At 38.5% G+C, this 27,381-nt stretch overlaps 1 protein-coding gene across 9 annotated transcripts in view; it reads left to right on the plus strand.

Moving 5' to 3' along the window:
• atp11a (ATPase phospholipid transporting 11A) overlaps nt 1-27,381 on the plus strand; it is a 131,072-nt gene that overhangs the window by 79,273 nt on the left and 24,418 nt on the right. For all 9 annotated transcript variants that reach the window (XR_007427916.1, XM_049469245.1, XM_049469248.1 and 6 more), the window contains exons 10-23: nt 2,197-2,278; nt 3,564-3,714; nt 4,609-4,806; nt 4,984-5,157; nt 9,232-9,398; nt 10,911-10,982; nt 13,013-13,086; nt 14,863-14,966; nt 17,474-17,655; nt 22,528-22,779; nt 22,978-23,158; nt 25,614-25,716; nt 26,019-26,164; nt 27,205-27,264. Coding sequence is in view for 8 of the 9 variants with exons in the window: in XM_049469245.1 (XP_049325202.1) it covers nt 2,197-2,278; nt 3,564-3,714; nt 4,609-4,806; nt 4,984-5,157; nt 9,232-9,398; nt 10,911-10,982; nt 13,013-13,086; nt 14,863-14,966; nt 17,474-17,655; nt 22,528-22,779; nt 22,978-23,158; nt 25,614-25,716; nt 26,019-26,164; nt 27,205-27,264 (1,946 nt within the window). In the remaining variant the exon portion in view is untranslated. The remainder of the gene's footprint in view (nt 1-2,196; nt 2,279-3,563; nt 3,715-4,608; nt 4,807-4,983; nt 5,158-9,231; nt 9,399-10,910; nt 10,983-13,012; nt 13,087-14,862; nt 14,967-17,473; nt 17,656-22,527; nt 22,780-22,977; nt 23,159-25,613; nt 25,717-26,018; nt 26,165-27,204; nt 27,265-27,381) is intronic.

Below are 27,381 nucleotides of genomic sequence, written 5' to 3' on the forward strand. Positions count from 1 at the left end.
AAATTACACAGCACAGAGAGAGAGAGAGAGAGAGAGAGAGAGAGATAGGTAGAGAGAAAGGTAAATAGAGAGAGAAAAGAGAGAGAAAGAGAGATACAGAGAAAGAGAGATGGGTAGAGAGAAAGGTAAATAGAGACTGAGAGAAAAAGAGAGAGTAAAAAAGAGATGAGATGGTTAGAGAGAGAGAGAGAGATAGGTAGAGAGAGGTAAATAGAGAGCGAGCGAGTTAGTAAAATAGGTAAAGAGAGAGCGAGAGAGAGATGGGTAGAGAAAAGGTAAAGAGAAAGCATGTGAAAGAGAGATGGGTAGAGAGAATGAAGTCTTTAATTGGTGAAAATGAGAGAGAAGATGTGAAAGTAAAAGATAAATGGAAGGATGTAAATGTTAGAGCAATTGAGAAGTGGAGAAGATGAGTAAAGGATAGAAAGAAAGAAAAAACAAGAGACAGAAGAAAGAAAAGTGTAGGGAGATAAAGAGGTTAAAGAAAAGGGCAGAGTGGGAGGGCGAGTGAGATAAGAAAGAAATGGAAAGAGAGAGAGAAAGAGAGAGAGAGAGAGACTGGTATGTGAGTGTGTTCTCATTGTTGGAGAATGGGGCTGTTAGCTGTGAGTGTGTAAAAGCTATTGTTTGATTATGGACTGGTCATAAGGCAGTAATAATGCTTCTCTCAGCACAGGCTGTTGCTGTGATCACTGTCACTATTAATGTTCTAGACAGTCCAGAGAGGAACAGTGACTGGTGACCTTGTCCTGAGAGGAGAGCATGCTGTATCTGTCAGGAGTTTGCTTATACACTGTAAAAAAAAAAAAAAAAAAAAATCAGGCTATTCCTATTCAGTTTTACATTAGTTTACAGTAGTAATGATCTGAATGATCTGTTTTAACATTGTTTTAAAAGCAACACATTTCTTTAATTGTAGTTTTAACTGTTAATTTACGCTTAAATTTGTCCTATTTTCTCCCAATGTAGATAGTGCAGTTGTCTGATCCATTCAGCTGCTAGTCAGCTAGTCACTAGTGATGCCACAACACCAGGAGGGTAAAGACTAGCACATACCTCCTCTGATACATGTTAAATCAGACCCCGTCCCTTTTTTTTTTTTTTTACTGATGCAGCATTGCTGAGTATAGCATCACAGCGACTCGGTTCTAATACATCAGCTCACAGACGCCTTGTGCTGATCAACATCACCCTTTGGAGTGATGTGGAAAACAAGCGCCATGTACCCACCCAGAGAGAGCAAGACCAATTGGGCTCTCTCGGGGCTCCGTCAGCTGATGGCAAGCTGCATGACTGGGATTCGAACCAGTGATCTCCCTATTATAGTGGCAGCGCTTTAGACCACTGGATGCTTGGGCTTGTTAATGTACATGATTTCTATGTTTTTTTTTTTTTGGTAGATAAAATATTTTAAAACACCAAAAAGTATCTTAATGTAACTTATTGAAAAGTTATTATTGCCAGAAAATATCATTTTGTTTACAGATATTGTTTTATAGTGTAGAAATTATAATACAGCTCTGGACAAAATGAAATGATCACTTCAGTTTCTGAATCAGTTTCTCTGATTTTGCTATTTATAGGTATATGTTTGAGTAAAATGAACATTGTTGTTTTATTCTATAAACTACAGACAACATTTCTCCCAAATTCCAAATAAAAATATTGTCATTTAGAGCATTTATTTGCAGAAAATGTGAAATCAGAAAACTAGTTTATATTCATAAAGTTTCAGAAATCAATATTTGGTGGAATATCTCTGGTTTTTAATCACAGGTTTCATGCATCTTGGCATCATGTTCTCCTCCACCAGTCTTGCACACTGCTTTTGGGTAACTTTATGCCACTCCTGGTGCAAACATCCAAGCAGTTCAGTTTGGTTTGATGGCTTGTGATCATCCATCTTCCTCTTGATTATATTCCAGGGATTTTCAATTTGGTTAAATCAAAGAAACTTTTTTCTTTTTTGAAGTGGTCTCTTATTATATCACTTTTTCTTCAGTATCATGTCACTGTTCTCAGCACTTACTGACCTCTCTCTCTCTCTCTCTCTCTCTCTCTCTCTCTCTCTCTCTCTCTCTCTCTCTCTCTCTCTCTCTCTCTCTCTCTCTCTCTCTCTCTCTCTCTCTCTCTCTCTCTCTCTCTCTCTCTCTCTCTGCTTCTCTGCTTCTCTGCTTCTCTGCTTCTCTGTTACAGCTGTGGCTATCTACACAGGCATGGAGACCAAAATGGCCCTGAACTACCAGTCCAAATCGCAAAAACGCTCGGCTGTGGAAAAGTGAGCCTTGCTTATTTACCTTATTTCCTGCATTATTTTCAGAGTAATCCAATAGTTTGTAGTATTTCCAGTGTCACTCGTGCTGGACAGTGGTTTCTAATGCACCTCTGATCGGGTTAGATCAGCAGAGTGGACTGCCTGTTTAATGATTTTTAATTACTGGTTCGAGATGTTGGGGGTCCGGTTTCATGGAAAAGTTGGTTTAAGACAGTTAAAAGTCAGTAGCTGGAGCGTAATTCAGTGTCATTGAGATGTTTTTAGAATGGACCTTTCCGGACCCGACTCCACTAATAGCTCTGGATCTATAGCTGACTCTGCTGTGATCTAATAGACGCCGGGCAGGAGATCTATGGAAACTCGGTTTGAGCTCTAGAGAACTCTGTGAGCTCTTGTGGCCTCTGTGAAAGCGTAAAAGCACACCGACAAAGTTCTTATAGCTGTGTGCAAGTTGATCATGAAGTGGCATATTACCTCAGGGGAAGACTCGGGGGGTGCCCATACCTGTAAGTATAAGTGAAGTTAAGGCAAGGCCTGATAGATGGATAAATGGATCAGTTTGTGTGAGCATTTACCATACCCCTGTCGATCCAAAGTGTCACTTGTGAACTGGATATATACTACTGCATCTCAATTTTTTTTTATATAATTAAAAAGTTACTTAATTTCAGTAATTCACTTCAAAATGTGAAACTTATATAGTGTATAGATGTATTAAAACACAGAGCAATTTAATTGTTTATTTATTTTAATGTTGATGATTATGGCTTCAGTGTGCCAAGTCCTGCTGGAAAATGAAATTCGCATCTCCATAAAATGTGTCGGCAAAGAGAAGCATGAAATGCTGTAACAATAAGACACTAAGACATGACTCTTCAAACCATCACTGATCATCAGTAAATTTTACATTTTATTTGGAAATCAAGGGATCAGAGTCTGGAGGAAGAGTGGAGAGACACACAGTACAAGCTGCTCAAGGTCTAGTGTGAAGGGTTTTCCCAGAAAATCTTACAGCACTTCATGCTTCCCTCTGCTGACAACTTTAATGGAGATGTGGATTTCATTTTCCAGCAGGACTTGGCATAAGCCATTTGAAGTCGTTTTTTTTTTTCAAATGAATGGCTGTTATTTAAAAGGTTATTTAATACAAAGTTGATGTCGACAGGTGTTTTATTTTCATGATTTATACTTGCAGTATAAAAAACTGTATTATAAGTCTGATTACACCCCCTTGGTTATGTAATATCAGCATTAGTAACAGTAATCATTTTCTGCTCTTTGTTTGCAGGTCCATGAATGCATACCTGATTGTTTACCTCTGCATTCTGATCAGTAAAGCTCTGATCAACACCGTCCTCAAGTACGTGTGGCAGGCCGACCCCAACAGAGACGAGCCCTGGTACAACCAAAAAACAGAGACGGAGAGGCAGCGACACATAGTACGTATAGAAAAACTACATTTCCCATGAACGTTTTTTATACATGAACTTGATTTGGGTGGATAATTTAGTCTTTTCGTCATTGTATATAAGAGATAAGACAGGCCTTTATTGCTGAAATAGTATTAGAAGTATTAGCATTAGCCACTAAACGCTAAGCACTAGCTCTTTTGCCGTTCAGAGGTGAGTATTTCGGACTGCAGCCTATGCGTTTACCGTGTTAAAACAAGCTACATGGGACAAACCACTAGCTAATATTACCCTGGCTTATCAAAACACTCAGGGATTCTCAGTGTAGTGCTGTCGGGCGGCATTAGCTGATAACCACATCTAGCGGTAGAGGTTATTTGCTAATGCTAATGCTGCTGCACCCAGCCTTGGTGGAAATCTAGAAATCTAAGCTTACTGTAAATAAATGAAAGTGTTTTACTCACCCATATAAACAGTTTTCAGGAGAGGAATCTGTGTAGATTAACATCCAGCACAATTTTTTTTTTTATTATTATTATTTTTTTAAATTTAAAGCTTACCTTAGCTTTACAGGTCTCGCCACGCAGCGGTTAGACCTGCTGAATTAGAAGGAAAAATGGCAACACCCCTGTTCCTTACTAGTGTCGCTTTATAATAATAATGCGCTTTAAAATCCGGTGCGCCTTATGTATAAAACAAATAGGCCAGAAAATAGAAATAAATAGTAAATAAGTGGTGATATTGCACATGGTTGGTAAACATTATTCTACACATGGTGAAATTAGCTGTTGCACATAGTAGAGCACTAGTGGAGTGTTTTCTTGCTTCATTGGTAGGACAAACTTTCCCACAATGCAGCAGTACCAGTTTTATTACACATAGACTGATGTGCTTTTGTCTTGCGTTCTTGTTTTTTTTTCACAGTTAATACGAGCATTCACAGACTTCCTGGCCTTCATGGTCCTCTTCAACTACATCATTCCTGTTTCTATGTACGTAACTGTGGAGATGCAGAAGTTCCTGGGTTCCTACTTCATCTCATGGGACGATGAGATGTTTGATGAAGAGCTGGGGGAGGGAGCTCTCGTCAACACGTCAGATCTTAATGAAGAGCTGGGACAGGTGAGGCCGCGATTCTGTGCTTTCTGTAGTAGTTGAGATGGTAAAAAAAATATTGTTGAGTTTAAAATATCTAATATGAATTTTAACGTGAAGAAATCAATGGTATATTTAGCTGTTAAATGTTTTATTCCGATTTCTTGTGTGTTCTTATGTTATCTTATCTGTCTTGTCTCTCAGGTGGAGTATGTGTTCACTGATAAAACAGGAACACTAACAGAAAACAACATGGAGTTCATAGAGTGCTGTGTGGACGGCCATGTCTATGTACCCCATGCCATCTGCAACGGGCAGATCATGTCAGGAGCCTCCAGCATAGACATGATTGACTCTTCACCCAGCGCTGAGAGCAAGGTGGGCCTTAAACGCAAAGCATATTGCACTCCTGTATCTATACTGAGGTTATGTTAGCTACCAGGAGTAATTATGTTAGAAGTAAACAGCAACCGAAATAGAATAATTATATTTACTTTCCAGAATGAGCAGTAAACCTATGCATGTCTTTGGAGTGTTATAATAGTGTAATAGTGTAATAATTCTAATGGTAAAACAGTGGTAGTTTTCTTTTTACATTTATTGTATTTTACGGACTACAAGGCAGACTATAAGGTGCACTATATTATAAGGCGCACTATCAATAAATGAATGTCTATTTTCTGGTCTATTTTTATATACATATAGTGCACTGGATTATAAGGTGCATTTTAAATGACACTAGTTAGGAACAAAGGTGTCGCCATGTTTCCCTTCTAATTCAGAAAAGTTAAACAAGCACTGGATGTTAATCTACACAGATTTCTCTCCTAAAAACTGTTTGTTTGGGTTAATAAAGCGCTTCCATTTATTAACAGTAAGCTTAGATTTCCAGTATTTTAGTGCGATTTTACTGCAGTTACTGCTCCAGCCTCAGTGCTGGAGAAACTTCACTGAAACTCCTGTATAATAACTGCACTTTTATAACTGCACTTAAGCGATGTGTCTTTACCGCTCTTTACAACCTGACTGGAAAAAATCATACATAAGACGCAATGGATTATAAGGAGCACTGATGATATTTGGGAAAATTAAAGGATTTTAAGTGTGCCATATGGTGCAAAAAAAATAGGCAAAACTTCACAAAGAATTATGACCATTTCTAATGTAACTTGCTTACCTTGAAATGGAGTGTATGGAGTTTAAAAGTATTAGACAGCGTATTCATTACCTCAGAATTTTATATTGGAGCTGGAAATGAGCATACCCAAATTGACTGTGCTACAGGTAAACAGTCTGATAATATTTTCCCAATATAAATTTTCCAAAAAAAAAACTTAAGTGTTTATAGTTTATAGTGAAAATCTCTACCAGACCTCTCTGAATGGGTTAATGCTTCGGCAGTTATTAAAATGGCTGGTCATTCTGCAGTCTAAACTTTTATTACACTTTATTTGAATCTGCCATTTTATGCATTTGTTGAACTTTACGAAAGGAAAATGTCAGAGCACATTTGCATAAAAGCCATTATTGTAGGAGTGAGAGCTACATGTCAACGTCAAATAGGATACATTTGAACCATGTTATGGTTTCTGGCTGCGACTTACAGTTGATGAGAAACCTGAATCAAAAACTCGCGTTCTGTAGGAAGTTCTTATAGGAAAGTCTGTTCACTCCGTGGCCTTTCAAATGGAAGTGCCACTGGGCATTAATTTGCAGGAACAGGATCCTATTTCTTTGTAAACTTCAAAATAATAGGCACATTAGTATCTGGATGTTGCATATAAATGCCTCGCTTTGCCAAACATCCACACAAAGCAATCCAGACTGTTCTCATACAGAGTTCCCCAATGGTGGAACAAACTACCTTCCACTACCAGATCAGGAGAATCTCTCACTATCTTTAATAAACTCCTGAAGACAGAGCTCTTCAAAGAGCACCTACTCTCCTAACACCTCTAACACACTAATTACTTCTAACCTCATTTCCTTCTTCCCCTCCTGCACCCCTCTATCCTATTATTTCCCTTTGACCTCCTTTTGGCCCTTTAAAAAGTTGTTTTTACCTTCTATCATTTTTGTACTTCACTATTGTTAAGTCGCTTTGGACAAAAGCATCTGCCAAATGTAATGTAATGTAAATGTAATGTAATGCTCCAGTCCAGCAGGTGGTGCTATGACTGTGACCATTTTATGGTAATTTCCATCACATTGTTCCATCATATGGTTACCGGATTGCATTTACCGCATTTTTTGGACTATAAGGCACACTTAAAATTATTCAGGTAGTCAGGTATTAAGGAGCAGTAAAGCCACTAAGCATTAGCATTAGCCGCTAACCACAGCGCTAGCTCTTTTGCACTTTAGAGGTGAGTATATCAGACTGTAGTCTGCGTGATTGCTGTGTTAAAACAAGCTACGTTGCACAAACTGCTGGCTTGGGTTACCGAAACACTCTAGGGTACTGATTGTAGCTCCTTTATTTGTTCAGAGTAGTAAAAAGAAAAAGAGTTTGCAGAAACTGATAAATGGCTAGGCTAATTTAAACTCCGCTAATCCATTCCATCTTACTGGCCTTACTGAAATGAGAAATGAACTTTGTAGCTCTCTCTCTCTCTGTAATAAATGAGCTTTATGAACTGACGCATGACAGATGATTGTGTCCGATTAGGAAAAAGGCTTACTCAAGAACTCGCAAATTACAATCGTGTTTATTCCTCTATGATTATGCTTTTAAATGTGCTCATCTCGTAAGAAAGGTTAGATCCTGGCTCATCTTTTAGCTGAGGAGTCCTCAGTTCGTCTGACTGCTCCATTATGGAACTGCTAATGGAACTTTAAAGGTAATGGATCCACTCCAGTTAGAGTGTAGAGTGTGTGAGGAAGGTCTGTAATTAGGTTTGTAGACTGTCAACGCTGTACACAGTGGAGTGAGATATCGGCACTGTGTACAGAAATGGACATGGCTAAAACATCAGCCAGTGCCATGCTGCATGTTTTTTATTTATTTTTGTGTCACGCGTCTTACGTCTTTACATACTTGCGTCACACTTACAGCCTCTGAAAGAGGATCCGACTTGCGTTTTACTGAACGCAAATGGCTGGTGGAGCAATGGAGACTTCAGAAGGGGAAACTCAGAGCTCAGTAGCTCATTCACTCATAGTAAAACCAAATAAAAGAAGGAGTGAAGTTTCTGACTGAGCACTCTCTCTTTCTCTCTGAATTAACATAATCTGGAATTGGATTCATCCGCTCTGAAAGGAGACTGCATTACACCCGCCCAGTTTAAAATGATTCTTCTGTATGCTCGGTGCAATTACCCATTCTCACCAGAGAGGGCACTAAATCCCCTAAATACCAAAACTTAAAACTTCGTTTTAGAGACATATCTTGCAAGTCAGAAGAGCTTAGATTCTCTGTCCGAATCCGACCCGGGTTCCAGAAAATAGTCTGTGACATAGGTATCTGTTTTTTAATGATATTTTTATTTTATATAAAGCTCTGGCGTGATAATCACAATATAGCTAAATAACCAAGTATTATCTTTAACAAAAACAAACAAAATAACGAAAACTGAAAGTGAAAAAACATTTTTGTTAACTAAAACTAATAAAAATGGTACTTAAAAGAAAAAAAAAATAACGTAACTAACTGTACTGTGTGTTTATAAAACTAACTAAAATTAACTGAAATTACATTTAGAATACCCTGCGTTTTCATGTTTGTTCATTTATTTGTAAGCGCTGTTTCTACTAGAACAGTTTTACAGCTCTCTCATAGTTGATCAATTTGGTGAAAACAAGTGAAACCTGTAGCATTTATAAAGATTTTGAGTTTGTTTATGTGTTTCTCAGATTGAGCTCTCTGACATGATGTGTAAAAACGAATAAAATCTAGCAAACTCACTCTAAAAACGAATTAAAACTAAATATCAGATTAAAATTAAACTATAAAGAAAAATTCTAAACTAATATAGCCCTTTAAGTAACAAAGCAAACTGTCTAAAAAAAGTTAGTCATAATCATGCAGCTCTGGGGCTCACGCACACGCGAGCTTTCCCACTTGTCCACGTTTGACTTGCAGTGCTGTGTGCAGCTGTTCTTAAAAAAAACATTTTTATCAAATAATAGGTCTACGCTTCTTCAGTGTTGCAGTGTTCATTAACATCATTCTGAACAGATTTCGCTGGGGAGTCGGGTCGGGCTCGGGCTCATAATAACAGTTTATGGGTCTGGTTAGGTCGGGCTTGGGCAGAACATGCTCAGTCGGATTTTTTTGGCCCGATCTAAGCTCTACAAGTCAGGGTTTCTCACCAGGAGGTACACTGCCCAAAAGCAGCCTTTTCTTTGAGAGCCTTTTATAGCACTTTTACATGCACCACCATATGAAATACTGCAGTCACTGTTATTTTTAATAGTGTTAAACTTTAAATTTGTGTGTGTGTGTGTTCTCAGGAGCACGAGGAGCTGTTTTTCCGGGCGCTGTGTTTGTGTCACACAGTGCAGGTGAAAGAGGAAGAGACGGTGGATGGCATCAAGAGAGGAATTCACCAGGGTAAAGCCACGTCCTTCTACATCTCCTCTTCTCCTGATGAGGTGGCCCTGGTGGAGGGCATGAAGAGGTGAGGCAGCACACACACACATATATACACACACACACACACACACACACACACCGTCAAATGCACATACTAAATAATGCATACCCACATTATGATGCAAGCCTACAGCACTACATGCACACGCAGCATGTCTCGTATTGGACACAAACAGTGCTGTACTACTGCTACTTTTCTTAGATCAGTTACACACAGGCAGTCAGACTAGACACAAAATCCAAAACTCAGACCTCAGCACGGCTCCTGCAAGCTTTGTAAGCTGTGTGGAGTATTTTTATCCTGGTTTCTCGATAGTGAGAGACAGTCTTACAGTGTCAGGAACCACACAAGCATCTCTACTCTCGAAGTCTGTGGTTTGAGGATGCATGTTTGATGCTTAAATTTGATTTGATAATGATTTAGACATGCAACTTGCATGATACTAATTGGCAGTATATGTGTAAGCATCCATCTGTCCATATGTTAGCTTTATTATACTGACATGGGAAGTTCCTGAACACTGAACACTGACCCAACACTGACAATCATCATCCACTGCTTTGCACTGTCCACTGTGGGTGGTAATAACTTCTTTGACATATTCCTGCTACACTCGTGATTCTGAGGATTAAAGAAGGACAGTTAAATGCTCACAAGCACCAGCATTCACCCTCACTCTTACAAGAGAGCATCTTGCAACCTGGCAAACTGCAAACAGGACTTTTTATGGTTTTCTTTTAACAATGGCTTTCTCCTTGCCACTCTTCCGTAAAGACCACATTTGTGCAGTGCACAACTAATAGTGGTCCTGTGGACAGTTTCCCCCACCTGAGCTGTGGATCTCTGCATTTCGTCCAGAGTGACCATGGGCCTCTTGGCTGCATCTCTGATCAGTGTTCTGTAAGTTTAGGTGGACGGCCTTGTCTTGGTAATTTTACAGTGGATTAAACAGTGCGCCATGAGATGTTCAAAGCTTGGGAAAAAACTTTTTATAGCCTAAGCCTGCTTTAAACTTCTCCACTACCTTATTCCTGACCTGTGTGGTGTGTTCTTTGGACTTCATGATGCTGTGTGTTTAATACCCAGTATTCTCTTAACCAACCTCTGAGGCCGTCACGTCACGGAGCCGCTGTATTTGTACTGAGATTAGATCACTCACAGGTGGACACTTTTTAGTCCGTAGCATCTTTAATCATGAATACTTTTGCACGCCACACTTTTTAGATTTTATTTATAAAAAAAAAAATCTTTGAATCATGCACAATTTTCTTTCCACTTTACAATTGTACACTTTGTGTTGGTTTACATTAAATTCCAATTAAATGTTTGTTTGTGGTAATGTGACAAAATATGAAAAAGTTCAAGGGGTATGACTACTTTTGCAAGCCACTGTACTTTAAGTATAATGCAGGCAATTTAGCAGAGCAGCTCAACAACAAGAAGTTATCTACCATCCTTCATCATTCTACTATCATACTGACTGTTACTCACCATCCATTCTCTCTCTCTCTCTCTCTCTCTCTCTCTGTTCTTCAGACTGGGCTTCACCTACCTCCGACTAAAGGACAGCCACATGGAGATCCTAAACAGAGAGGATGACATTGAGAGGTACGTCTGTAGTGCTGTTATTCATACACACACACACATACACACACATACACATACATGTTCTCCACACACAAAGCATAGAGCCTCACATTTTTCAGTAAAGTTTTTCAGCTGGTTCTATAAGTACATGGATATGTGCCACTATGTATTTAACCATGATAACCGAGATAACTGTGACTTTTGGCGCGTATTACTTAGTAAGTTAGAGCGGATTCTCTCCACTTTTGTCAAGAAGACGGTAGGTACACACTGCAAGAGAGGGTGCTTTTCATGGCGGGGGTGTTTAATTCGGCGCAACACTGTTTAGCCCACTGTGCAGTGAGGAATGACGGACGCGTGCTCGGGCACGGATTGTTTAAACGCAGTGTGAGTGCAGGCCAGTGGGGGGAGTGATGAGGGGGCAGCACCGTGCTCTGTGCTTGATTCAACCAAACTGTGCTTAGTGGTACACCCTGAAAGAGTGTGAGAGATAGTGGGTGGACCCTTATATTATTACTATTATCTATCTTTTTTCACAGATATACAGCTCTGCAAAAAAATAAGAGACCACTTAAAAATGATTATTTTACCAAAATGAAACCCTCTAGAATATAATCAAGAGGAAGATGGATGATCACAAGCCATCAAACCAAACTGAACTGCTTGAATTTTTGCACCAGGAGTAAAGGCATAAAGTTATCCAAAAGCAGTGTGTAAGACTGGTGGATGAGAAAAAAAAATGATTCAGAAACTCATGTGGTCTCTTAATTTTTTTTTCCAGAGCTGTATATGTTTATTTAAAAAAGTGAGAGAAAGTGGGTGAGAGAGCGGGATACATAGACAGAGTGAAGGATGTGTTTGTGTGTTTTTGTGTGTGTGTGTGTGTGTGCTGCTGTAATAATGTTGTGGTGGGACGGGATGTGGTGAAGGCCACAGCATGAGCAATAAAGCTGTCTAGACATGCTGCTAATTACTGGGGGTTAACTGGGCGGTAGGAACAGGTGTGCATGTGCGTGTGTGTGTTAGGTGTGAACATGCAGCAGTGTGTGGGAACATGTGTGTATGTGTGTGTGTTTGTGTGTGTCCTTCGCTCATCACACTGGAGGACAAAGTGCATGTCTGAAACTGGTAATTAGTTCAGCAACATGATGCCCTACAGATGAGGGTATGAGAGGTCACACACACATACACACACACACACACACACACACACACAGCCAGAGTTTTCATCACATATCTCAGAGGGACATTATTTTCTAGACTACACCACCTGTCCGTGTGTGTGTGTGTCTTCTGAACAAGCTGTCCTTTTTTTTTTTTTTTAAACAGAGCTTTGATACTGATACTTTAAGTTTAAGGTTGAGATTAGGGTCGGGTTAAGATTAACCTTGAATTAAGTTTAAGTTTACCTTTAAGGTTTAGGTCAGGTTTAGGTTGAAATATAGGGCTGCATGATATTAGGAGCAAAAGGATATAATGCTTACAGTGTATCAATTATTGGAGTAGGCTGAACAGTATTCAGCCCGTATAATTGGCTTCTATAAGATATTTTGTGGAAAATTAGCGAAAATTAGTGTAATATAATAATCAATTTGCTTTAAAGGAGAACTCCTTTGTGAAATGGATGTTGGGGTGTAGTAAAACATGATAACGAGTACAAACTTTTGTTAAATAGCCCACCTCACTTCTCCCCCAGCATTCTGAAATACAGCACTTTTAGTCGAAGTTCCAACAGGCTTACAATGCTAGTGATAGGGGCATAGAGTAGCTCATGCAAAGAAATGGCTTTTTACACACAGCACCTTGGGGTAGTTCTCCAGGAGCCACCATATTGAAATTAAGCTTTGATAATTCAACTGACAAGCAGGAATGAATAGGTAGGAAACATAGGGAAACATATTGCAACATTAATTCCCACACTTAATAGAGTCATGTTGGGGTTAAATTTAGAGTTAGCAGTATTTTGGTTGGGAATAAGGATATACAATTGCTTTTTAGGTTTAAGGTTAATTTTAATTGTAAAATAATTGTGTGTGTTTGTGTGTTTCCAGGTTTGAGCTGTTGGAGGTGTTGAACTTTGACTCTGTGAGAAGGAGAATGAGTGTCATCGTCAGATCCAACTCAGGTTAGAAAACTTAGTATCATCAGAAAATACACTGTAGAATACTCCACACTGTTCAGTACTTGATATGGCACAGATTACTGTCCAAACTTATATTAAACTCAATAATTTATATTATTAAAATAAAAATAAAAAATAAGAGACCACTTAAAAATTGAGATTGATGATGACAACCCATCAAACCGAGCTGAACTGCTTGATTTTTTGCACCAGGAGTGGCATAAAGTTATCCAAAAGCAGTGTGTAAGACTGGTGGAGGAGAACATACCAAGATGCATGAAAACTGTGATTAAAAAACAGGGTTATTCCACCAAATATTGATTTTTGTACTCTTAAAACATTAAGGTTATTTGAGGTCTGAAAGCTCTGCATCTTTGTTATTTCAGCCATTTCTCATTTTCTGCAAAAAAAAAGCTCTAAATTATAATATTTTTATTTGGAATTTGGGAGATATGTTGTCAGTAGTTTATAGAATAAAACAACAATGTTCATTTTACTCAAACATATACCTATACATAACAAAATCAGAGAAACTGATTCAGAAATTGAAGTTGTCTTTTATTTTTTTCCAGAGCTGTATAATAAAAAAAAGTCTTATTTAAAAGGTGAATCGCTTTATTTAACTCTACTGATTTAAACAGTTTTTCACTCTGTAAATAGAGAGGTAGAGTAAACATACAGTCACTACTAGTGAGATCACTTTGTTATGCGTGTATTTTCACAAATAGGACAAGCACCTTCACTGAAGTGGGTCAGTGTGTGGATAGCATGCTAATGTGACCCATATGGTGCTTTACTTCTAACAGAGCTGAGTAAACAAAAACACGCAACCATACATTTATTACGTTTATTACAGATACATCAGTGTTTAGGTTATTTACAGACCAGAGGAGTTACTAATATATACAAATACAATAAATACAAACTCAAATCAGAAAAGTTAGTAGAGATAGTAGGGAAAATTTACTATATGCTTTATAAAATAAAAACACAGTATTTCTTGAATTTCCTTTTACTTTTAAGACACTGCAGACAGTATGAACAAATTATATTTTAGGGTTGTTAATATATAGTCAGTGTCCCAGATCTTTTCTTTGGTATCTGAGCCAAAAATGAAAAGGGGACCATCCAGACTGTTATCAGCAACCAAATGTCCAAAAAGAAGTCTGTTTTGACGTGGGTCCCTTGTTTTCCAAATAAAATGCAAAATTTACTGATGGTCAGTGATGCTTTGGAGAGTCAGGTCATCTGCTGGTGTTGATCCACTGTGTTTTATCAAACCTAAAGTCAGTATTTTTGTAGTGTTTTTCCAGAAAATCTTACTGCACTTCATGCTTCCCTCTGCTGACAACTTTTATAGACATGTGGATTTCATTTTCCAGCAGGAGTTGGCACACTGCCCACACTGCCTAAAGTATTAATTGATCTAATATAAAATTTCTAATTTTCTGAGACACAGATTTTTGGGTTTTCATTGGCTGTAAGCCATAAATGACAACAATATAAGAAATATAAGAAATCAATGCTTAAAATAATTTCTGAAATAAAGTAAATTTTCAATTATATTCAATTTTTTTGAGATACACCTGTATTATCTTTGGTTCATACCATCTGCAATAAATTTAAAATCAAAGTAAATGTAAGAGACACTAATTTTTTTGGTTGTAAATCATATTAATGATTAATGTATGTTGGTGAATATCTTAAATATATATTTATTTTTATATGTTTCTCTGTTGTCTGTTTGAGGTTAATTGTTTGTGTTTGTGTTGATCTCAGGGGAGTTGTACCTGTTCTGCAAAGGTGCTGACTCCTCGATTTTCCCGCGGGTCATCTCGGGGAAAGTGGACCAGGTTCGGGCGCGAGTGGAGCACAATGCTGTGGTGAGCAAAAAAAATAAAGCTATGAAAAGTTCCTCTTCTATCATTTTGCCCCAACAAAGCTATTTATAGCCTGAACCTGCAGACATAACCGTGGCGGAACCTTTAAGAACCTTGCAGTGCTGTGTTTTCTGTAGAGCTGCTGTTTCTGCTGGTTTGGGAAGTTCGTGATGTACCAGGGGGAAATATAAACTCAGTTCTATAGAGGAAAGCACTGAAGCAAAGCCTTATTATAAAGGTTTTATTGAATGTTGAAGTCTGAGTGTTGTCCTTAAATTGTTTTTTTTTTAATATATGAAAAATGTTAATACCTAATTTGAATAGTTTGTGATAATCATGTGATCATCTTCTGAATGCCTTACTCTAAGAATCTTGGAGGAACAACAGTCATAGAAGAATAGATATTTAGTAGAATTTAATAAATTTAGTATATATATATTGTAACATTATATTCTCTTAACTATGATATAAGTAATATATAGCTATTATTTCCTATTTTAAGAATATTAGATTAACGTATTTCTTATTTGTAGATTTTGTAATAGTTTCAAATGTGTTTACATTGTGAAAGTCAGTTACCTGCAATAGTTACTATATTTATTTATATGTTTATTTATTATATTTATATAGTTACTATATAAATTACTATATATTACATTAATTACATGTGTCTACTTCAAACTAGTTAAAATTCTTTCAAATATCAAAAAAAAAAAAGAAAGAATTTAGTAAGATAAGATAATAAGATAATATGAATTATAATTTAAATATGTCTTAGGGGAAAATAATAAATAAATCTGCAATATTTATTTATTACAAACAGTAAATTGCCAGTGGAATCTCAAAAAGAAAAATGTTACTACGATAGAAACTTAAGTTATTTATATAGTTTATATTTGTATATATATTTTAATATATATTTATATTTTTAGACTTTTTTGTATTTTTAAGTGTTTCATATAGTGGAAGTCTTGTTTCTTCTTTTAAAAAACTAAGTTACTAGTTATTTACATAAATCCTATTGCATATAAATATAAATTTACATCTAAATATTATACAACTATCTTAAATTGGTAAACCTTACAATAGATTTTTAGAATAGCATTAACTAATTTCTAGACTGTTTGCACTTGTTTTAAAAGTGTTTATCTAATGACAGTCTAATTTACATATAATGTATTACATATTCTGAAAACATTAAATTAAATCAAATTAAATATAACAATAAGAAATTATTATGGGAAATTATAATGGTATACAGCTTATTTGTAGACTTTTGTACTTGTTGCAAGTTTGTTAATCTTATAAAAAAAAGAAAAACAATCGGCTTAATTTATTTATTACATTATTTTTTTTTATTAAGTAGTATTTTGTAATTGAATTAAAACGCTATCTAGATAATTAAAACATAATTAAAATATAACTCAGTATCTTAGTATGAGAAAATAAAAATGTTTTTTTTTTTACTTTATTTACTTAAAATAACTACAATAAAGTTATTAGTGGTTTTATGTGGTAATTTTAGGAGAAACAGAACAGTAAGGTGTTTAAACCTTGTTTAAAACAAACTCTTAAATTGTGAGGTACAAATACTAACTTTACAAATCTAAATCTGTATACAGAACTGTGTTTTTTTTCGCACTAAAAGGAGCACTTAAAACCCTTATATTTCTCCAAAAATCCTCAGTACAACACCTTTTGTTCCTTACTATTGTCAATTAAAATGCATCTTATAATCCGGTGCACCTTATGTTTATATTTAATGAAAATAGAGCAGAAAATAGACGTTTATTAATAGTGCACACATGTATTTATCAGTTTGTTTACAGTATGGGTTGACCCACATCTACTGATGTACTGAAACCACTGGAAGCAGCGCTGGGATTTTGACCCGTTCTCTCCCCCTCGTTCTCTCACTGTTCTGTGGGTGTTGTTGACAGATTTGGGCCGGGCCTGGTGCCAGAGCCCACTGGCAGAGGGTGACATAATTCTGGATGTGGCTCAGTTGCCGTTAGCGGCGGCGATGACCACTGCGTTTGGTTGCTAGAGTTAGAGTGGTTTATTTTGGATGGGGGAAACATTAAATTGGACATATTGAATGTTAGCGAGCATGCTAATGTGATCTACATGCTAGCAGTGAATAGCCACTGGAAATAAGATTCCCTTAGGATTAATGCAACTAATTTAAACAAACAGATTAATGCTTGTAATGTAAACAGCATTACAGTACATAAAAATACTTTTATATACTGTACACACAGATCAATTTAGAGTATCTAATTTACCTGATCTCCATGTTTTTGGACTGTCGGAGGAAACCCACGCAAACACAGGGAGAACATGAAAACCCCACCCAGATAGGGACTTGAACCCAAGACCCCAGTGCTAGAAGGCGAATGTGCTAACCACTAATCCACCGTGCCACTATCTCATTTATAAAGTCCATGATGATGATTTATCAGTATTCACTAGTGTAATTAGCATTCTCCTTTCTGTCTCTTGCGTATTAGGAGGGTTTACGGACTCTCTGCGTGGCCTACAAGAAGCTAAGTCGGGAGGAGTACGAGCAAGTGTGTCATCTCCTCAACAGCGCTAAGCTGGCCCTCCAGGACCGGGACAAGAAGCTGGCCGAAGCTTATGATGTCATCGAGAGGGATTTCATCCTGCTCGGAGCTACGGCCGTCGAGGACAGGTGAGTCCTGACTCCATGACTCACAAATTAGATCTCGAGTGAGATTCTGAATTAACTTAAGTCTTTAGCGCTAATTGAATTGTCCCACTTCACTGCTTTTTAATATCACTGGTTATCTCAGGAGTGCACAGTTCAGGGGTACTCCATAACCAAGACTATTTAAAGTGTCCATTAACATTTAGCATTTAACTGCAGCCTCTGTCTCTCTTCCTCCCTCGCTATCTATCTGCACTGTGTGTCCAAATGATCCTCATAAAATACTTAATAATGCTTAAAACACATCAGAAGCTTAGCGGGTAATGCTAATGCTGCTCCAGCAGCGCTAGCCGGGGTAAGAAGCAGACTACACGCTGATTATTCTCACCTCTGAACGGCTAAATGGCTAGCACCTAGCAGGTCATGCTTATTCTTCTCCAGCAGTGTTTGATAGCATGTTGTTAAAGTAAAAAGTTTCTCTTTTAAATGAATGTTGCTAATTTAGACCATAGACTGTGTATAGCTGGACAGAGCATCGTCTCTCAAAAGTGAAGTCACCACAGGTCGGGCGCCCCCTGCTGTTCGGTTGCAGAAAACTGTGTAACCCCACCCATCCCCATAGGTTTCAATGGCAACAGACAACTTTCAATCACGTTTTTTTCCGATATACTGTAACTATACCTCCATTATTTAAATGTAACAGCTAGTGTAACCTCTGCTTGTATTGTCAATTTTTTATATCCCCACAGAATTATTTTTTTTAAATGTTATTCAGCTCTATTCAAAACAGTGTGATTATGGTAAAAGGGCTGGTTATGGGTGGGACCAATAACAGACCGTCAGCTCCGCTCCGCTCCACTCTGCAGCCTGTGACCTCGAGTCAGCTCTCAGGGGTGGGGTTATTCAAATGAGTAGGCTGTCTATCCACAGTATTTCTCTCTCCTCTGATCTCTAGGGTTTCAGGATCGCCAACATGGCGGAAGATTTTGGCTTCATTTTCATTAAATGAATGGGAACGGCGACTCGGCATCCATCTTTTTTTTTACAGTCTCTGATTTAGACAGACTAATGCTTGTAATCAAACACCCCTACAAGTGTGATGATTTGTGTAGCCATCACTTATGACAGTCAGTCACCCCTGTTAGTGATATGAGAGATATTAACATCTGTAAAGGCAGGGCTTCCAACTTCCTTTCACTCTGTTATTGTAATCACATGTATCAGTCACACAGTATATATATATATATATATATATATATATATTCTGTATTTTTTTGTCTTTTGGAAATCAGGTCTGAATCTGTGATTCACTGTTTGCGTTCTTTAACTGCACAGCAAATCAAACTCATACAGAGACATATGTTAGTTGACAAGCTGCACTATATGCGTTTTACACTCCAGCAAGCTTGTCCTCTTCTCTTTTTTTTTTATCTCGTGTTCAATCACAGATTGCTTCTAGACATGACGAGCTGAACTCCGCAGCAGCTGGAGACACTTGTTTGCTTTGCGAGCTCCACATGAGCTCTGCTGACTGATATCTTTATATATGATGTCTGACGTGACACACTAATAAGAGTGTTGGGCTGCATCACCACTGCACTGCCCTGCCAGACCAGGCCTGCCAATCGATCTCTGAGGGGCTCTAATTACTTTAGCCCCTTGTTAATCGCTGACAGCCGAGCCTAACGAATGGACTCTATTGACCAGCTCTGCACTTAACGTGAACATCCGGCTCCATGCCAGTGCTTGGCAGAACTCTCGTGTACCTGTATCTGACACGGGGCCTGATAGTGCACACCACAATGTCGTCAACACGATTGAAGGCGTCAATGGAAGTGGCATCCTGCCAAATACTGATAATGTGGGTATTGATAGCTGCGTCATGTTTCCACACTTGTAATAAGCTCTTAATTGACTAAATTGTATGAAGTATAGAATTGATACCACCAAGAACTTGATACCATATTTCCCATTTCAAAAATATTAAGTATAGCTCCATAGGATCCTGTGGAAAGTAGGACAGTCCTCCAGTTCCACTTGCTGCATTTCACTAATTGACTTCACCCTGTGGAACTTTTTTGTGTCATTGAGTCGTCAATGTGTAACATGAGAGCACACTTGCTATAAAAGAAGTGGTGGTTTGATGGAGAGTTTAAAAATAAAACTAGCCCTGCATATAGGAGTCAACATGCAGTATTGTGCAAATGTTTTAGGCACCTGTGGGAATTTGTTGCAAAGAAAAAGCTTCTTATCTGTTTTTCCTTTTTCCTTATCTGTTGTTTCCTTAAAACATATCCTAATCTCTCCTCATCTCAAGTCAAGTCAAGTCAAGGGGCTTTTATTGTCATTACATCTGAGTACAGGTACACAGTGTAATGAAATTACGTTCCTCTGGAACCATGGTGCAACATAGAACAACAAGCAATAGACAACATAAAGTGCAGGAGTGACAACAGTGCAACATAAAATATAAAATTATAACACTAAATAACAATAAATACAATAAATACAAAAGACGGGACAATTTAAAGACAGGACAGTGCAGTACCGATACGGTATAATAAAGTGTATAGTGAGGATAAGGTGCAGAGATGTGTAACATACTGTCACATATAGAATATATATAATCACAGCAGTTACTGAGGTAGAGAGTTTATAGTTTTTAAGTGTGCAGCAAATATTGCTGAAGGAATAAAGACATGTCAGTCTCTGGTGCTAAGTGTGTGTGGGTGAAGTTCAGTCTTTGTGTGTGTGAAGGGGGGATGGGGTATTCAGTTCAGATTTGTGAGAGTGTGTTGGGTGTGTGGTGGGTGGGGTTCAGTTCTGTCTCTGAGTGTTGAGAAGTCTGACTGCCTGGTGGATGAAGCTGTTGCAGAGTCTAGTAGTGGAGGCTCGGATGCTCCTGTATCTTCTGCCGGACGGCATCAGAGCGAAGAGTCCGTGTAAGGGATGGGTGGGGTCATTCACAATGCTGGTTGCTTTGCGGATGCAGCGTGTGTTGTAGATCTCGGTGATGGAGGGTAGAGAGACTCCGATGATCTTAGTTTCTGAGTTTAATAGAGTTATTTCTAGTTCCCATCATATCAACAACTTTATATACTATATATATATGCTTTGGTGCATAAAATTTTGCACAGTACTGTATGTCATCACAGGATATCATGTACATATTGATGTTCTGTTAGTGTCCCTTCTACCTCTATATGGGGTGATTGACCATCTTCAGATCCCAAACAGAACGTGGATCATTGCTAATGAAGCAACAGAATGACTCTTTTTTTTTTTAGACCAGTGTGCCCCATCACAAAGTCTATCAACTGGGCAAAATGTCTTCAATTGTGTCTTTGAGTGTGTTTAGTATTCAACAATCTCTCACCAGGAGGTACGCTACCTGAAAAAAGCACTTTTACACCCTCTTGTGGCAAGACCCAGAGTCTATTCAAAACACACCTGTAGTCTTTTACATATCTGCCTAGTTTGTAGCTTCATCCCAATTCTAAGGAAGTTACTCTCAGAGATAAAATCATGTCTTGGCTTATATAGAAAGGGAAAAATTCTTTTTTTTTTCTTTATTTGCTTCTTTAAAGACGGCTATTTCTGAAAACATGAGGTCAGATCAAGTAAACGGAAGTTAAATAAAGAGTTAGAAGTCCGAGCAATGTCAGCGGAATTATGAATATAATGCAGTGAAATAAACTAACTGGAATGTTTGATGCTGTAGCAGAATGAACTGGCAGCTCTTCGCTCTGTGTGTGGCTGCGGCGTTCGGGTCGCACTGCTGCAGGCGAGGCACGGTAGGGGGGTTTGTGCGGTAATTGTCTGGCACTGGTGCAGGGCTGTGAATCCTCACTGCTGTGCAGCTTAATTACAGAGTGTACTAGCCTGTGACACCATCGTAGCGCTAGCCATTAAAGGAGCACCTCACCCAAAAATGCTGACGGGCCGAGCACAGCGAGTGAAGTCTGTTGGTCGCTGGGTTGCATGGTGTCATTGGATTGGAGTGCTTAAAGAAGTTTGGAAAAATTACTGTTGCAGTGTGTAAAAGGGTATGCAAGGGTTGCGTATGCTAATGCACTCAATATTTAATCAGCCAGAGGTCCAAAAACGGAAAAAAGCCTATTTCAAAGTATTAACACCATACTTTCTCAGTTGTTCATTAGGTGAGGCATGGTCAAATAAAAAATAAAAATAAAAAATAAACACAAAAAGAGTTCATACTGTAAAATTGCGTCAACAGCCCTATCCGGACAGGATTCGTTTGTCAGGGTTTTCATGTCTGTGAAAAATGTTTCACACCTCTACTCAGTGAAAAAACTCTTGCATCTGGACTACAATTGAAAAAACAGGAGAACCAGTGAGTTTTTTTGTTTTCTTGGTCACATGACATCGCATTCAGTAGCTCCTCCATTTCCACTCGCTATTGTGTTTACGCAAATCTCCATGGAAACGCACGCCAAAAGTGTAATTACAGAGCGTGGCAGTGGACAAATAGCTATTTTATTGAACGCGAAGAGACGAAACTGTTCATCGATAAACAATAGTTATAATAGTTAATCCAGCCTGTAATTTTCTAAAAGGACGTCTAAGAAAAACACATAAATGGTCGTTCCAGACGGGAATAAAATCATAGAGGACCCCCCTTCATAAAAAGAAAATTGCCCAAGGACCCCCTGAGAAACTAATCCCATTCTGATAGGGCTTTATTCAACAAACGTTCTTAAGAAGAATGTTTTTACACAGTTTTTACGAAGATTTTCTCATGCAGGAAGTGAAGATAAAACAATTTATTGATTGTATACACTTTTTAAAAAAATACTTTTTTCCTATGCCTTAAAAGCTTGATGGATTTCCTGCACATATTGATTGTTCACTGATGCTCTTCTCTCATTGGCTCAGGCTGCAGGACAAAGCGGCAGACACCATCGAGTCTCTGCACAAGGCCGGGATGAAGGTGTGGGTGCTGACCGGAGATAAGATGGAGACGGCAGCGGCCACCTGCTACGCCAGCAAGCTCTTCCGCCGCAACACGCAGATCCTGGAGCTGACCACCAAGCGCACCGAGGAGCAGAGCCTGCACGACGTCCTGTTCGACCTGAGCAGAACCGTGCTCCGCCAGCACGGCAGCATGACCCGAGACACCTTCTCAGGGTGAGCAGACATTTTCCTATTAGAGGCCTATAATTATATACTAATACAGGACGCAATGATAAGCTTAATGCATAGTAAATAAACCATAATGTGAAATTAAGACCCACTATGCCCCACCCCGCCCCCTCAGTTAAGCTCACTCAGTTCACTCAGATGACCCTGATATGCTGTATTTGCTGTATTTGTCTTCCTACGCAGTCTCTCGGGTGATTTTCAGGACTATGGGCTGATCATTGATGGAGCGACGCTGTCGGCAGTGATGAAGCCGTCACAGGAGGGCAGCAGCAGTGGAGGAAACTATAAGGAGATCTTTCTGGAGATCTGCAGAAACTGCAGCGCTGTGCTCTGCTGCCGAATGGCTCCTCTCCAGAAGGCACAGGTAATCTAAAGCGTGACGTCAGTTTAGTTACGTAACAAAGGAACATTAGGTGCTGCTTTTCTTTATGCACGCTTCTCAAGCATAACATTATGACCATACGTTTCAGCTCCACTGAAAATAAAGGACACTATATAGGATAATTTCAGTAGAAATAGAATTTTGTAATCTATTATTATCTTCTATTATCTTCTATTCACCCTGTTGTTCAATGCTCTGGAGACCCCCCGCACAGGAACACTACAGAGCAGATAGCTTATAATTTGATTGGTGAGTCATTCATTCTCAGCACTGCAGTGAATAACATTTGCATGGCAGTGACAGGCAACCAATCAATTGCTAAGAAAATCGACTTGAACTAATGATGAATAAAAAATTTAATGCCGCAAAAACTGTGTGAGCATCCCTCACACTGGAAGTTCAACCCCACTGTTATCAGAATTTCCCTCAAAGGAGGCTCCGCCCACTAGTTGCTGACAGCAGCCAGCCAGCCAGCCAGGTTCATGATTCCTGCAGCCGGCAAAATACGAAACCTCAGCAATAATGAAGCAGAGTTAAAGGAGAACTCTGATGTGAAACGGACTTTGGATGAATTAACCCTTTAAGCCCTTTTTTTTCTCCATTTTTGTCAGTTCCCCTTTTATGTTATAACAAGTGAAAATGTCATGATTTGAGACAAATGCTTCTAGAATTTGTGAATCTTAATAGAATTGATCATGTTTTGATCAAAATTGTACCCAATGTCATTTTTTTGTACTTATTTTTAAATGTACAGACCATAGCAACACCATAGGAACCACTTAGCAACACCTTAGCAACCGCTTAGCGACATCATAGCAACCACCACAGAGACCATGGCAACACTCTAGCAACCACTTAACAACACCTTAGCAACCACCTAGCAACTGCTTAGCAACATCATAGCAACCACCACAGACACCATAGCAACACCTTAGCAACAATGTGTGAATAGGGTTCTAAGGGTTAAAACGTGATAAACTAGTACTTACCTTTGTTGAATAGCCTTTCTCTGCTCTCCCACAACTTAGATTTTAATGCACTTTGCCTAAATAGGCTTTAGAATGATTGAGACAGGGCATATTTTGCGGCTGCAGATAAATGGCTTTTTACACCGTTATTCAGGCTCAAAGTAGCTCCACACTTCATTGGTAGAATCTGGAGATCCTATAGCAGAGGTAAAACTCTAGCCAATAGCTTCCTGTAACCTCTGATGAAGGACTAGAGGGGTTGGTCATAATGTTCTGCTTGATTTTTTTGTACTGTGTATCGTGTCTGAGGACAGTTTGTGATTTATTAATGCTTTATTTAAGTTGTTGAGTAATCTCAGAGTAAAACCTGTTTATGTGGTTGCTGGCACCGTGACTCTGTGCTATTTTTATAAGTAAAAAGTGCAATAGCAGCCTGTATTGGCTTTGTAATTTTGACTGAACCTGTTCTGGCTGATGGACTGCGTTTAGAGTAAGAGGGAAATTGTGTTGGCCAAACGATTCTTTTAATGGCACAGAAATTATCCTTTCATTCTCGTCCTGCTGACTCATCTTATTCCTTCTGATTGGATCGAAGCAGTCTGACCTCAGACCAATTACAGCACTCCCTCTCTGTCTCTCCACCCCTGGTTTTGCTGCCATGAGCGTCTCCTTTCCTCCCTCTCTTCTCGTATTGACCGGTTATTTGCGTTTGATTGTGCTGTCAGGCACTGGTTCTTAAACACTCTTGCTATATATTCTTAAAAATAAAGAAGCTACAATGCGTATTTGAGCGATGCCATAAAAGAAGCGTTTTTTATATAGGCCTATGCATACATACAGCTCAGGAAAAAAAAAATAAGAGACCTCAGTTTCTAAATCAGATTCTCTAATTTTGTTATTCATCGGTATATGTTTGAGTAAAATGAACATTATTGTTTTATTCTATAAACTACAGACAACATTTCTCCCAAATTCCATATAGAAATATTGTCATTTAATAATCCAAAGAAAAGTTCATATTCATAAAGTTTTAAGAGTTTAGAAATCAATATTTGGTGGAATAACTTTATGCCACTCCTGGTGCAAAAATTCAAGCAGTTCACTTGGTTTGATGGCTTGTGATCATCCATCAATTTGGTAAAATCAAAGAAACTCATAATTTTTAAGTGGTCTTGTAGTGATGTCTTTTTTTTCCAGAGCTGTATGTGCTGGTCTGAAACACAGAATCGTCTTTTTGTATTTACTTACTTGCCCCCTGCTTTGACCAATCAGAAGAGACAATGTGCTTGCATGGATTGTTTGGGTGCATTTTATAGATTTATTTCTGTTTTTGTGCCTGTGTGAAACCAAACCAAACCAATGGTTCTTCAGTAGTTCTTGTAGCCCATTGTAGCATCTTTATTTCAAGTGTAATGTTTGGGTGGTCCATCTTATTAATTTTGCTTTTGACTTTTTTACTGTTATTTCAGATTGTAAAGCTGATCAAGGCCTCAAAAGAGCACCCAATAACTCTGGCCATCGGCGACGGGGCCAACGACGTCAGCATGATTCTGGAAGCTCACGTGGGCATAGGTAAAGAACACAGACGGACAGTTCTCTTGCTTACTTCCTAAATCCCCTCCGTTGACTTGCAGTAACTACAAGAGGTAGTTTCTTGTACATATTAGATGCTGACATAAACAAGTCTTGGTTCTGGGATTGTGTAACTGTAACAAAAATTTTACCATTTTGGCAAAAATATCAAAGTGTTGTGAACTACCCTTTACGTTGTGTATTGGTTTGATTAATCCAGTGCGCCTTATGTATGAAAATACATAAATACTCCTTAAAATACAGTAGCTTTCAAAATCAAGCTTTCTCATTCTTCCCTCCAGGCATCATGGGTAAAGAGGGCCGTCAGGCAGCCCGCAACAGCGACTATGCAATCCCAAAGTTCAAACACCTGAAGAAGATGCTGCTGGTGCACGGACACTACTACTATATCAGAATATCCGAGCTGGTGCAATACTTCTTCTACAAGGTAAGCTTTCTCTATTCCACTAACTATAGTCTATCCCATAGTCCATCCCATAATACACGGGAGGTTATAGTCTTATACTTCCACCAGTATAGAAAGATTATTAATCTAGTACTCTAGCTTATACTAGTAATTACTGATGAAGTAATTATTAAGGAAGTAAGTTTCCCATGTTCCTTCTACAGTTTGGAGTAAAAGTAGGGAGTGTTTCACCTTTGCTGCTGTTAAAGCCTCTATGGCCCAATCCCATTTTAAACCCCTTGGCCCTAACACTAACCCCTACCGCTTATTTTAGAGTGTAACCCTTTCATTCTAAAATAAAAGTAAGTACAATTCTTATCCTAAGAATTTGGAGAACCCTTCAAGCACTTGATACACCATCAGAAGCGCTAAAGTTCAGTAACCTAGCTGCTGCTTAACTAGTTAACTTTAGGGCACTGTATGCCTTCAGTGTCTTCAGAAAGGGGGAAGGTGGTGCAGAAATTAATTATTATTGTCCATTCCTTAGTTCCTCTGCAATGGGAAGCTGAAATTAGCTTTGATTAGCTTTACTTTTTATTTTATTTTTCTGTTCTGGTGGAAGGTGGAACGGGAAAGTTAGTTAGCTATTGACACAAACTCAAACTGTGTTAGCTACTGAACGCGATGCTATGTGACAGAGAAAGCCAAAAAACTCATTGGTCCTCCAGTTTTTTCAATTGTAGTTTGTATTCAAGAGTCCGGATAGGGCTTCAGGCTTCTTTTAAAGAGCGATAAGGACTGAATTGCATTGTTTCCAGAATTTTCAGCTGCAATGTTTCAGTAAAATGTTACTAAAATGTAACTTGTTAACATGATATAAGCAAAACGTGGCGATAATGCAGTTCTGTAGCTCAGCATAGTATATTTTCAGTTGCAGAAAGTGTGCAGTGTTGGCATTTTCAAGAATCTGTGGCTCCACCACAAAGCACTCTTGATGGTATTTATAGCCTCCCGAGTTCCCACTTCACAGTGTGAGGAGGTGTTTTGATATCTCTCTCTCTCTCTCTCTCTCTCTCTTTCAGAATGTGTGCTTCATCTTTCCTCAGTTCCTTTATCAGTTCTTCTGTGGCTTCTCACAGCAGGTATGTATTTAGTACAATCCAGTGTTTCAGAAAGGTTGAAAAGCATGTTATCTGACTGGATTCTTTACTAATCTCTTGGTTAATATGAATTCATCTGCGTTTTTTTTTTTTTCTTCT

The sequence above is a fragment of the Astyanax mexicanus genome, chromosome 21 (assembly GCF_023375975.1).
Source record: "Astyanax mexicanus isolate ESR-SI-001 chromosome 21, AstMex3_surface, whole genome shotgun sequence".
Classification (NCBI taxonomy): domain Eukaryota; kingdom Metazoa; phylum Chordata; class Actinopteri; order Characiformes; family Acestrorhamphidae; genus Astyanax; species Astyanax mexicanus.